The sequence below is a fragment of the Nerophis ophidion genome, linkage group LG28, assembly GCF_033978795.1.
Source record: "Nerophis ophidion isolate RoL-2023_Sa linkage group LG28, RoL_Noph_v1.0, whole genome shotgun sequence".
NCBI lineage: Eukaryota > Metazoa > Chordata > Actinopteri > Syngnathiformes > Syngnathidae > Nerophis > Nerophis ophidion.
The window spans coordinates 3,093,408-3,106,459 of NC_084638.1; the positions used below are offsets into that span (position 1 = coordinate 3,093,408).

The 13,052-nt window shown below is 29.1% G+C and overlaps 1 protein-coding gene across 1 annotated transcript in view; it reads left to right on the forward strand.

Annotated features, from left to right (window-relative positions):
• Positions 1-13,052, forward strand: part of yme1l1b (YME1-like 1b) — a 68,551-nt gene that overhangs the window by 10,412 nt on the left and 45,087 nt on the right. The window contains exon 3 of the mRNA XM_061890694.1: positions 1,135-1,318. Coding sequence (XP_061746678.1) covers positions 1,135-1,318 — 184 coding nt within the window. The remainder of the gene's footprint in view (positions 1-1,134; positions 1,319-13,052) is intronic.

Consider the following 13,052-nt stretch of genomic DNA (forward strand, 5'->3'; position numbering starts at 1 on the left):
TTTACAGGGACGGCGTGGCGCAGTGGGTGAGTGGCTGTGCGCAACCCGAGGGTCCCTGGTTCAAATCCCACCTAGTACCAACCTCGTCACGTCCGTTGTGTCCTGAGCAAGACACTTCACCCTTGCTCCTGATGGGTGCTGGTTGGCGCCTTGCATGGCAGCTCCCTCCATCAGTATGTGAATGTGTGTGTGAGTGGGTAAATGTGGAAGTAGCTTTGAGTACCTTGAAGGTAGAAAAGCGCTATACAAATACAACCCATTTATCATTTAATTAAGTTGATGAATCCAAATGGATCTCTATTACAATCCCCAAAGAGGGCACTTTAAGTTGATGATTACTTCTATGTGTAGAAATCTTCATTTATAATTGAATCAATTGTTTATTTTTTAACAAGTTTTTTGTTATTTTGATATGTTTTTTTTCCAAATAGTTCAAGAAAGACCACTACAAATAAGCAATATTTTGCACTGTTATACAATTTAATAAAGCAGAAACTGATGACATAGTGCTGTATTTTACTTCTTTATCTCCTTTTTTCAACCAAAAATGTTTTGCTCTGATTAGGGGGTACTTGAATTAAAAAAAATGTTCACAGGGGGTACATCACTGAAAAAAAGTTGAGAACCACTGCTCTAGCGGGTGAATTTTCAGATGATGCTACATATTAGCAGTAATGCTACTTTTTGTAGCAACGCTTTTGCCACACACTTGACAAATTACGGTTGTCTGTTCGACATCTTCCCGCTTGAAGCCAAACCACCGCCAGACGATGGACCCCCTGCTGTTTTTCTCGGGAATTAATTTTTTTTTCAAAGCAACTGCGCGAGAACGTATACTCTAATATCACGATATAGTCATCAGAGGAAAAAACAGAGTATATCGATATATAACCCCCAGCCCTATTGGACACCCCTAAATTGTGGCTAATATATTGATTGGCTGTCTAAAAATAACATGTCTTCCTTCACTTATTTTGGCCGTTTTATGCATTTTTATGTACGAAATATAAAAATTGCAATCAATTCGCAAAAATCAAAATCTCAATTTTTTTTTTCTCAAAATCGTGCAGCTTTTACATTCGGTACAATCGGCGATTTCCTCCTGCTACTCTAACATGACAACTATCTGTGCAGCCCCTGTGGAACCTACGGGAGCTCGGCCTGTCAGACTTGGGTGCCCAGCAGATGGAGGAGCTGCAGATGAGAGTGTTGCCCTGTCTGAATTCCCAGGAAACACCACCTGTGTTAGCCCCTGCTCGTCAGGCAGTCTGGAGAACATCCCACCTTTCCACACACTCTTTTTTCGTAAACAAGCACGGTGAGTTTGGTATTGTGTGTCTGTTCCGGTCACACTGTAAGTCAACTTGTTTGTAGTGGCACTGTTTATTTTACCCTAAAATTCTGGCGACTGAGCCGCAACTTTTTTTTTAAATTGTAAAATCTACTGTCTAAATGTAAAATCTACTTTTTACTGGAAAATGAAAAAAACAGTTCCACTGATTATTATAAATTTTGTACATTTTGCAGACTCAGATGTAATTTTTGTACAGAAAAATCTATGATAATTTTTATCAGTGTATTACTATAAAACGAAAAACTGTACCACCGTTATTTTTACTGCAAAATTTTGGCGACTGAGCTGCAATTTTTTTTTTTTTTTACTGTAAAATCTACTGTCTTAATGTAAAATCTACTTTTTACTGGAAAATGCAAAAAACGGTTCCACCGATTATTATACATTTTGTACATTTTGCAGACTCAGATGTAATTTTTGTACAGAAAAATCTATGATAATTTTTATCAGTGTATTACTATAAAACGAAAAACTGTACCACCGTTATTTTTACCGCAAAATTATTTCGCTTTGATTTTTTTTTTGCCTTCCATTTAATATAAATGGAAATATAGTATCACTGTTATTTTTACAAGAACATTTTGGCGACTATCCACTATTTAAATGTAAAATCAACTTGTTACTGGAAAATGCAAAAACGGTACCACCGATCATTTTGCGGTAAATTTTGTCGACTTAGATGTAAGTTTTGTACAGAAAAATCTACGATATTTTTTTTCATTGTTTTACTATAAAATTGAAAACCGTACCATCGTTGTTTTTACCGCAAAATTCTGGCGACTGAGCTTTGACTTTTTTGCCCCAATTTTTTTTTTTTTTTTTTTTTTTTACAGCGCATTTAATATAAATGGAAATATAGTATTACTGTTATTTTTACAAGAACATTTTGGCGACTGTCCTGCTATTTTTTTACAGAAAAAATTATCTTTTTTTACAGCGTAGTATTATAAATTGAAAAACTGTACACCCGTTATTTTTACTGCAAAATTTTGGCGACTGAGCTGCAATTTTTTTTTTTTTTTACTGTAAAATCTACTGTCTTAATGTAAAATCTACTTTTTACTGGAAAATGCAAAAAACGGTTCCACCGATTATTATAAATTTTGTACATTTTGCAGACTCAGATGTAATTTTTGTACAGAAAAATCTATGATAATTTTTATCAGTGTATTACTATAAAACGAAAAACTGTACCACCGTTATTTTTACCGCAAAATTATTTCGCTTTGATTTTTTTTTTGCCTTCCATTTAATATAAATGGAAATATAGTATCACTGTTATTTTTACAAGAACATTTTGGCGACTATCCACTATTTAAATGTAAAATCAACTTGTTACTGGAAAATGCAAAAACGGTACCACCGATCATTTTGCGGTAAATTTTGTCGACTTAGATGTAAGTTTTGTACAGAAAAATCTACGATATTTTTTTTCATTGTTTTACTATAAAATTGAAAACCGTACCATCGTTGTTTTTACCGCAAAATTCTGGCGACTGAGCTTTAACTTTTTTGCCCCAATTTTTTTTTTTTTTTTTTTTTTACAGCGCATTTAATATAAATGGAAATATAGTATTACTGTTATTTTTACAAGAACGTTTTGGCGACTGTCCTGCTATTTTTTTACAGAAAAAATTATCTTTTTTTACAGCGTAGTATTATAAATTGAAAAACTGTACACCCGTTATTTTTACTGCAAAATTTTGGCGACTGAGCTGCAATTTTTTTTTTTTTTACTGTAAAATCTACTGTCTTAATGTAAAATCTACTTTTTACTGGAAAATGCAAAAAACGGTTCCACCGATTATTATAAATTTTGTACATTTTGCAGACTCAGATGTAATTTTTGTACAGAAAAATCTATGATAATTTTTATCAGTGTATTACTATAAAACGAAAAACTGTACCACCGTTATTTTTAGCGCAAAATTATTTCGCTTTGATTTTTTTTTGCCTTCCATTTAATATAAATGGAAATATAGTATCACTGTTATTTTTACAAAAACATTTTGGCGACTATCCACTATTTAAATGTAAAATCAACTTGTTACTGGAAAATGCAAAAACGGTACCACCGATCATTTTGCGGTAAATTTTGTCGACTTAGATGTAAGTTTTGTACAGAAAAATCTACGATATTTTTTTTCATTGTTTTACTATAAAATTGAAAACCGTACCATCGTTGTTTTTACCGCAAAATTCTGGCGACTGAGCTTTGATTTTTTTGCCCTAAAAATGTTTTATATTTTTTTTACAGCGCATTTAATATAAATGGAAATATAGTATCACTGTTATTTTTACAAGAACATTTCGGCGACTGTCCTGCTATTTTTTTACAGAAAAATTTAACTTTCTTTTACAGCTTATTACTATAAATTGAAAAACTGTACACCCGTTATTTTTACCGCAAAATTTTGGCGACTGATCTGCAACTTTTTTTTTTTTTACTGTAAAATCTACTGTCTTAATGTAAAATCTACTTTTTACTGGAAAATGCAAAAAACGGTTCCACCGATTATTATAAATTTTGTGAATTTTGCAGACTCAGATGTAATTTTTCTACAGAAAAATCTATGATAATTTTTATCAGTGTATTACTATAAAATGAAAAACTGTACCACCGTTATTTTTACCGCAAAATTATTTCGCTTTTGCTTTTTTTTGCCGTGCATTTAAGAAAAATGGAAATATAGTATCACTGTTATTTTTACAAGAACATTTTGGCGACTGTCCAGCTATTTTTTTTACAGAAAAATTTAACTTTTTTTACAGCTTATTACTATAAATTGAAAAACTGTACAACCGTTATTTTTACCGCAAAATTTTGGCGACTGAGCTGCAACTTTTTTTTTTTTTACTGTAAAATCTACTGTCTTAATGTAAAATCTACTTTTTACTGGAAAATGCAAAAAACGGTTCCACCGATTATTATAAATTTTGTGAATTTTGCAGACTCAGATGTAATTTTTCTACAGAAAAATCTATGATAATTTTTATCAGTGTATTACTATAAAATGAAAAACTGTACCACCGTTATTTTTACTGCAAAATTATTTCGCTTTGACTTTTTTTTGCCGTGCATTTAATATAAATGGAAATATAGTATCACTGTTATTTTTACAAGAACATTTCGGCGACTGTCCTGCTATTTTTTTACAGAAAAATTTAACTTTCTTTTACAGCTTATTACTATAAATTGAAAAACTGTACACCCGTTATTTTTACCGCAAAATTTTGGCGACTGAGCTGCAACTTTTTTTTTTTTTTACTGTAAAATCTACTGTCTAAATGTAAAATCTACTTTTTACTGGAAAATGCAAAAAACAGTTCCACCGATTATTATAAATTTTGTAAATTTTGCAGACTCAGATCTAATTGTACAGAAAAATCTATGATAATTTTTATCAGTGTATTACTATAAAATGAACAACTGTACCACCGTTATTTTTACCGCAAAATTCTTTCGCTTTGACTTTTTTTTGCCGTGCATTTAATATAAATGGAAATATAGTATCACTGTTATTTTTACAAGAACATTTTGGCGACTATCCACTATTTAAATGTAAAATCAACTTGTTACTGGAAAATGCAAAAAGATGTAAGTTTTGTACAGAAAAATCTACGATATTTTTTTTCATTGTTTTACTATAAAATTGAAAACCGTACCATCGTTGTTTTTACCGCAAAATTCTGGCGACTGAGCTTTGACTTTTGTGCCCCAATTTTTTTTTTTTTTTTTTTTTACAGCGCATTTAATATAAATGGAAATATAGTATTACTGTTATTTTTACAAGAACATTTTGGCGACTGTCCTGCTATTTTTTACAGAAAAAATTATCTTTTTTTACAGCATAGTATTATAAATTGAAAAACTGTACACCCGTTATTTTTACTGCAACATTTTGGCGACTGAGCTGCAATTTTTTTTTTTTTTTACTGTAAAATCTACTGTCTTAATGTAAAATCTACTTTTTACTGGAAAATGCAAAAAACGGTTCCACCGATTATTATAAATTTTGTACATTTTGCAGACTCAGATGTAATTTTTGTACAGAAAAATCTATGATAATTTTTATCAGTGTATTACTATAAAACGAAAAACTGTACCACCGTTATTTTTACCGCAAAATTATTTCGCTTTGATTTTTTTTTGCCTTCCATTTAATATAAATGGAAATATAGTATCACTGTTTTTTTTACAAGAACATTTTGGCGACTATCCACTATTTAAATGTAAAATCAACTTGTTACTGGAAAATGCAAAAACGGTACCACCGATCATTTTGCGGTAAATTTTGTCGACTTAGATGTAAGTTTTGTACAGAAAAATGTACGATATTTTTTTTCATTGTTTTACTATAAAATTGAAAACCGTACCATCGTTGTTTTTACCGCAAAATTCTGGCGACTGAGCCTTGACTTTTGTGCCCCAATTTTTTTTTTTTTTTTTTTTTTACAGCGCATTTAATATAAATGGAAATATAGTATTACTGTTATTTTTACAAGAACATTTTGGCGACTGTCCTGCTATTTTTTTACAGAAAAAATTATCTTTTTTCACAGCGTAGTATTATAAATTGAAAAACTGTACTCCCGTTATTTTTACTGCAAAATTTTGGCGACTGAGCTGCAATTTTTTTTTTTTTTTACTGTAAAATCTACTGTCTTAATGTAAAATCTACTTTTTACTGGAAAATGCAAAAAACGGTTCCACCGATTATTATAAATTTTGTACATTTTGCAGACTCAGATGTAATTTTTGTACAGAAAAATCTATGATAATTTTTATCAGTGTATTACTATAAAATGAAAAACTGTATCACCGTTATTTTTACTGCAAAATTATTTCTCTTTGACTTTTTTTTACCGTGCATTTAATAAAAATGGACATATTGTATCACTGTTATTTTTACAAGAACATTTTGGTGACTGCCCTGCTATTTTTTTTTTTACAGAAAAATTTAACTTTTTTTACAGCTTATTACTATAAGTTGAAAAACTGTACACCCGTTATTTTTACCGCAAAATTTTGGCGACTGAGCTGCAACTTTTTTTTTTTTTTTTACTGTAAAATCTACTGTCTAAATGTAAAATCTACTTTTTACTGGAAAATGCAAAAAACAGTTCCACCGATTATTATAAATTTTGTAAATTTTGCAGACTCAGATGTAATTGTTGTACAGAAAAATCTATGATAATTTTTATCAGTGTATTACTATAAAACGAAAAACTGTACCACCGTTATTTTTACTGCAAAATTTTGGCGACTGAGCTGCAATTTTTTTTTTTTTTTTACTGTAAAATCTACTGTCTTAATGTAAAATCTACTTTTTACTGGAAAATGCAAAAAACGGTTCCACCGATTATTATACATTTTGTACATTTTGCAGACTCAGATGTAATTTTTGTACAGAAAAATCTATGATAATTTTTATCAGTGTATTACTATAAAACGAAAAACTGTACCACCGTTATTTTTACCGCAAAATTATTTCGCTTTGATTTTTTTTTTGCCTTCCATTTAATATAAATGGAAATATAGTATCACTGTTATTTTTACAAGAACATTTTGGCGACTATCCACTATTTAAATGTAAAATCAACTTGTTACTGGAAAATGCAAAAACGGTACCACCGATCATTTTGCGGTAAATTTTGTCGACTTAGATGTAAGTTTTGTACAGAAAAATCTACAATATTTTTTTTCATTGTTTTACTATAAAATTGAAAACCGTACCATCGTTGTTTTTACCGCAAAATTCTGGCGACTGAGCTTTGACTTTTTTGCCCCAATTTTTTTTTTTTTTTTTTTTTTTACAGCGCATTTAATATAAATGGAAATATAGTATTACTGTTATTTTTACAAGAAAATTTCGGCGACTGTCCTGCTATTTTTTTACAGAAAAAATTATCTTTTTTTACAGCGTAGTATTATAAATTGAAAAACTGTACACCCGTTATTTTTACTGCAAAATTTTGGCGACTGAGCTGCAATTTTTTTTTTTTTACTGTAAAATCTACTGTCTTCATGTAAAATCTACTTTTTACTGGAAAATGCAAAAAACGGTTCCACCGATTATTATAAATTTTGTACATTTTGCAGACTCAGATGTAATTGTTGTACAGAAAAATCTATGATCATTTTTATCAGTGTATTACTATAAAATGAACAACTGTACCACCGTTATTTTTACCGCAAAATTCTTTCGCTTTGACTTTTTTTTGCCGTGCATTTAATAAAAATGGAAATATTGTATCACTGTTATTTTTACAAGAACATTTTGGCGACTGTCCTGCAACTTTTTTTTTTTTTTACTTTAAAATCCACTATTTAAATGTAAAATCAACTTGTTACTGGAAAATGCAAAAACGGTACCACCGATCATTTTGCGGTAAATTTTGTCGACTTAGATGTAAGTTTTGTACAGAAAAATCTACAATATTTTTTTTCATTGTTTTACTATAAAATTGAAAACCGTACCATCGTTGTTTTTACCGCAAAATTCTGGCGACTGAGCTTTGACTTTTTTGCCCCAATTTTTTTTTTTTTTTTTTTTTTTACAGCGCATTTAATATAAATGGAAATATAGTATTACTGTTATTTTTACAAGAACGTTTTGGCGACTGTCCTGCTATTTTTTTACAGAAAAAATTATCTTTTTTTACAGCGTAGTATTATAAATTGAAAAACTGTACACCCGTTATTTTTACTGCAAAATTTTGGCGACTGTCCTGCTATTTTTTTACAGAAAAAATTATCTTTTTTTACAGCGTAGTATTATAAGTTGAAAAACTGTACACCCGTTATTTTTACTGCAAAATTTTGGCGACTGAGCTGCAATTTTTTTTTTTTTTTACTGTAAAATCTACTGTCTTAATGTAAAATCTACTTTTTACTGGAAAATGCAAAAAACGGTTCCACCGATTATTATAAATTTTGTACATATTGCAGACTCAGATGTAATTTTTGTACAGAAAAATCTATGATAATTTTTATCAGTGTATTACTATAAAATGAAAAACTGTACCACCGTTATTTTTACTGCAAAATTATTTCGCTTTGACTTTTTTTTGCCGTGCATTTAATAAAAATGGACATATTGTATCACTGTTATTTTTACAAGAACATTTTGGTGACTGCCCTGCTATTTTTTTACAGAAAAAAATATCTTTTTTTACAGCGTAGTATTATAAATTGAAAAACTGTACACCCGTTATTTTTACTGCAAAATTTTGGCGACTGAGCTGCAATTTTTTTTTTTTTACTGTAAAATCTACTGTCTTAATGTAAAATCTACTTTTTACTGGAAAATGCAAAAAACGGTTCCACCGATTATTATACATTTTGTACATTTTGCAGACTCAGATGTAATTTTTGTACAGAAAAATCTATGATAATTTTTATCAGTGTATTACTATAAAACGAAAAACTGTACCACAGTTATTTTTACCGCAAAATTATTTCGCTTAGATTTTTTTTTGCCTTCCATTTAATATAAATGGAAATATAGTATCACTGTTATTTTTACAAGAACATTTTGGCGACTATCCACTATTTAAATGTAAAATCAACTTGTTACTGGAAAATGCAAAAACGGTACCACCGATCATTTTGCGGTAAATTTTGTCGACTTAGATGTAAGTTTTGTACAGAAAAATCTACGATATTTTTTTTCATTGTTTTACTATAAAATTGAAAACAGTACCATCGTTGTTTTTACCGCAAAATTCTGGCAACTGAGCTTTGACTTTTTTGCCCCAATTTTTTTTTTTTTTTTTTTTTTTTACAGCGCATTTAATATAAATGGAAATATAGTATTACTGTTATTTTTACAAGAACATTTTGGCGACTGTCCTGCTATTTTTTTACAGAAAAAATTATCTTTTTTTACAGCGTAGTATTATAAATTGAAAAACTGTACACCCGTTATTTTTACTGCAAAATTTTGGCGACTGAGCTGCAATTTTTTTTTTTTACTGTAAAATCTACTGTCTTAATGTAAAATCTACTTTTTACTGGAAAATGCAAAAAACGGTTCCACCGATTATTATAAATTTTGTACATTTTGCAGACTCAGATGTAATTTTCGTACAGAAAAATCTATGATAATTTTTATCAGTGTATTACTATAAAACGAAAAACTGTACCACCGTTATTTTTACCGCAAAATTATTTCGCTTTGATTTTTTTTTGCCTTCCATTTAATATAAATGGAAATATAGTATCACTGTTATTTTTACAAGAACATTTTGGCGACTATCCACTATTTAAATGTAAAATCAACTTGTTACTGGAAAATGCAAAAACGGTACCACCGATCATTTTGCGGTAAATTTTGTCGACTTAGATGTAAGTTTTGTACAGAAAAATCTACGATATTTTTTTTCATTGTTTTACTATAAAATTGAAAACCGTACCATCGTTGTTTTTACCGCAAAATTCTGGCGACTGAGCTTTGACTTTTGTGCCCCAATTTTTTTTTTTTTTTTTTTTTACAGCGCATTTAATATAAATGGAAATATAGTATTACTGTTATTTTTACAAGAACATTTTGGCGACTGTCCTGCTATTTTTTACAGAAAAAATTATCTTTTTTTACAGCGTAGTATTATAAATTGAAAAACTGTACACCCGTTATTTTTACTGCAACATTTTGGTGACTGAGCTGCAATTTTTTTTTTTTTTTACTGTAAAATCTACTGTCTTAATGTAAAATCTACTTTTTACTGGAAAATGCAAAAAACGGTTCCACCGATTATTATAAATTTTGTACATTTTGCAGACTCAGATGTAATTTTTGTACAGAAAAATCTATGATAATTTTTATCAGTGTATTACTATAAAATGAAAAACTGTACCACCGTTATTTTTACTGCAAAATTATTTCGCTTTGACTTTTTTTTGCCGTGCATTTAATAAAAATGGACATATTGTATCACTGTTATTTTTACAAGAACATTTTGGTGACTGCCCTGCTATTTTTTTTACAGAAAAATGTAACTTTTTTTTACAGCTTATTACTATAAGTTGAAAAACTGTACACCCGTTATTTTTACCGCAAAATTTTGGCGACTGAGCTGCAATTTTTTTTTTTTTTTACTGTAAAATCTACTGTCTTAATGTAAAATCTACTTTTTACTGGAAAATGCAAAAAACGGTTCCACCGATTATTATAAATTTTGTACATTTTGCAGACTCAGATGTAATTTTTGTACAGAAAAATCTATGATAATTTTTATCAGTGTATTACTATAAAACGAAAAACTGTACCACCGTTATTTTTACCACAAAATTATTTCGCTTTGATTTTTTTTTGCCTTCCATTTAATATAAATGGAAATATAGTATCACTGTTATTTTTACAAGAACATTTTGGCGACTATCCACTATTTAAATGTAAAATCAACTTGTTACTGGAAAATGCAAAAACGGTACCACCGATCATTTTGCGGTAAATTTTGTCGACTTAGATGTAAGTTTTGTACAGAAAAATCTATGGTATTTTTTTTCATTGTTTTACTATAAAATTGAAAACCGTACCATCGTTGTTTTTACCGCAAAATTCTGGCGACTGAGCTTTGATTTTTTTGCCCTAAAAATGTTTTATATTTTTTTTACAGCGCATTTAATATAAATGGAAATATAGTATCACTGTTATTTTTACAAGAACATTTCGGCGACTGTCCTGCTATTTTTTTACAGAAAAATTTAACTTTCTTTTACAGCTTATTACTATAAATTGAAAAACTGTACACCCGTTATTTTTACCGCAAAATTTTGGCGACTGATCTGCAACTTTTTTTTTTTTTACTGTAAAATCTACTGTCTTAATGTAAAATCTACTTTTTACTGGAAAATGCAAAAAACGGTTCCACCGATTATTATAAATTTTGTGAATTTTGCAGACTCAGATGTAATTTTTCTACAGAAAAATCTATGATAATTTTTATCAGTGTATTACTATAAAATGAAAAACTGTACCACCGTTATTTTTACCGCAAAATTATTTCGCTTTTGCTTTTTTTTGCCGTGCATTTAAGAAAAATGGAAATATAGTATCACTGTTATTTTTACAAGAACATTTTGGCGACTGTCCAGCTATTTTTTTTACAGAAAAATGTAACTTTTTTTACAGCTTATTACTATAAATTGAAAAACTGTACAACCGTTATTTTTACCGCAAAATTTTGGCGACTGAGCTGCAACTTTTTTTTTTTTTACTGTAAAATCTACTGTCTTAATGTAAAATCTACTTTTTACTGGAAAATGCAAAAAACGGTTCCACCGATTATTATAAATTTTGTGAATTTTGCAGACTCAGATGTAATTTTTGTACAGAAAAATCTATGATAATTTTTATCAGTGTATTACTATAAAATGAAAAACTGTACCACCGTTATTTTTACTGCAAAATTATTTCGCTTTGACTTTTTTTTGCCGTGCATTTAATAAAAATGGACATATTGTATCACTGTTATTTTTACAAGAACATTTCGGCGACTGTCCTGCTATTTTTTTACAGAAAAATTTAACTTTCTTTTACAGCTTATTACTATAAATTGAAAAACTGTACACCCGTTATTTTTACCGCAAAATTTTGGCGACTGAGCTGCAACTTTTTTTTTTTTTTACTGTAAAATCTACTGTCTAAATGTAAAATCTACTTTTTACTGGAAAATGCAAAAAACAGTTCCACCGATTATTATAAATTTTGTAAATTTTGCAGACTCAGATCTAATTGTACAGAAAAATCTATGATAATTTTTATCAGTGTATTACTATAAAATGAACAACTGTACCACCGTTATTTTTACCGCAAAATTCTTTCGCTTTGACTTTTTTTTGCCGTGCATTTAATATAAATGGAAATATAGTATCACTGTTATTTTTACAAGAACATTTTGGCGACTATCCACTATTTAAATGTAAAATCAACTTGTTACTGGAAAATGCAAACACGGTACCACCGATCATTTTGCAGTAAATTTTGTCGACTTAGATGTAAGTTTTGTACAGAAAAATCTACGATATTTTTTTTCATTGTTTTACTATAAAATTGAAAACCGTACCATCGTTGTTTTTACCGCAAAATTCTGGCGACTGAGCTTTGACTTTTTTGCCCCAATTTTTTTTTGTTTTTTTTTTTTACAGCGCATTTAATATAAATGGAAATATAGTATTACTGTTATTTTTACAAGAACATTTTGGCGACTGTCCTGCTATTTTTTTACAAAAAAAATTATCTTTTTTTACAGCGTAGTATTATAAATTGAAAAACTGTACACCAGTTATTTTTACTGCAAAATTTTGGCGACTGAGCTGCAATTTTTTTTTTTTTTTACTGTAAAATCTACTGTCTTAATGTAAAATCTACTTTTTACTGGAAAATGCAAAAAATGGTTCCACCGATTATTATACATTTTGTACATTTTGCAGACTCAGATTTAATTTTTGTACAGAAAAATCTATGATAATTTTTATCAGTGTATTACTATAAAATGAACAACTGTACCACCGATATTTTTACCGCAAAATTCTTTCGCTTTGACTTTTTTTTGCCGTGCATTTAATATAAATGGAAATATAGTATCACTGTTATTTTTACAAGAACATTTTGGCGACTGTCCTGCAACTTTTTTTTTTTTTTACTTTAAAATCCACTATTTAAATGTAAAATCAACTTGTTACTGGAAAATG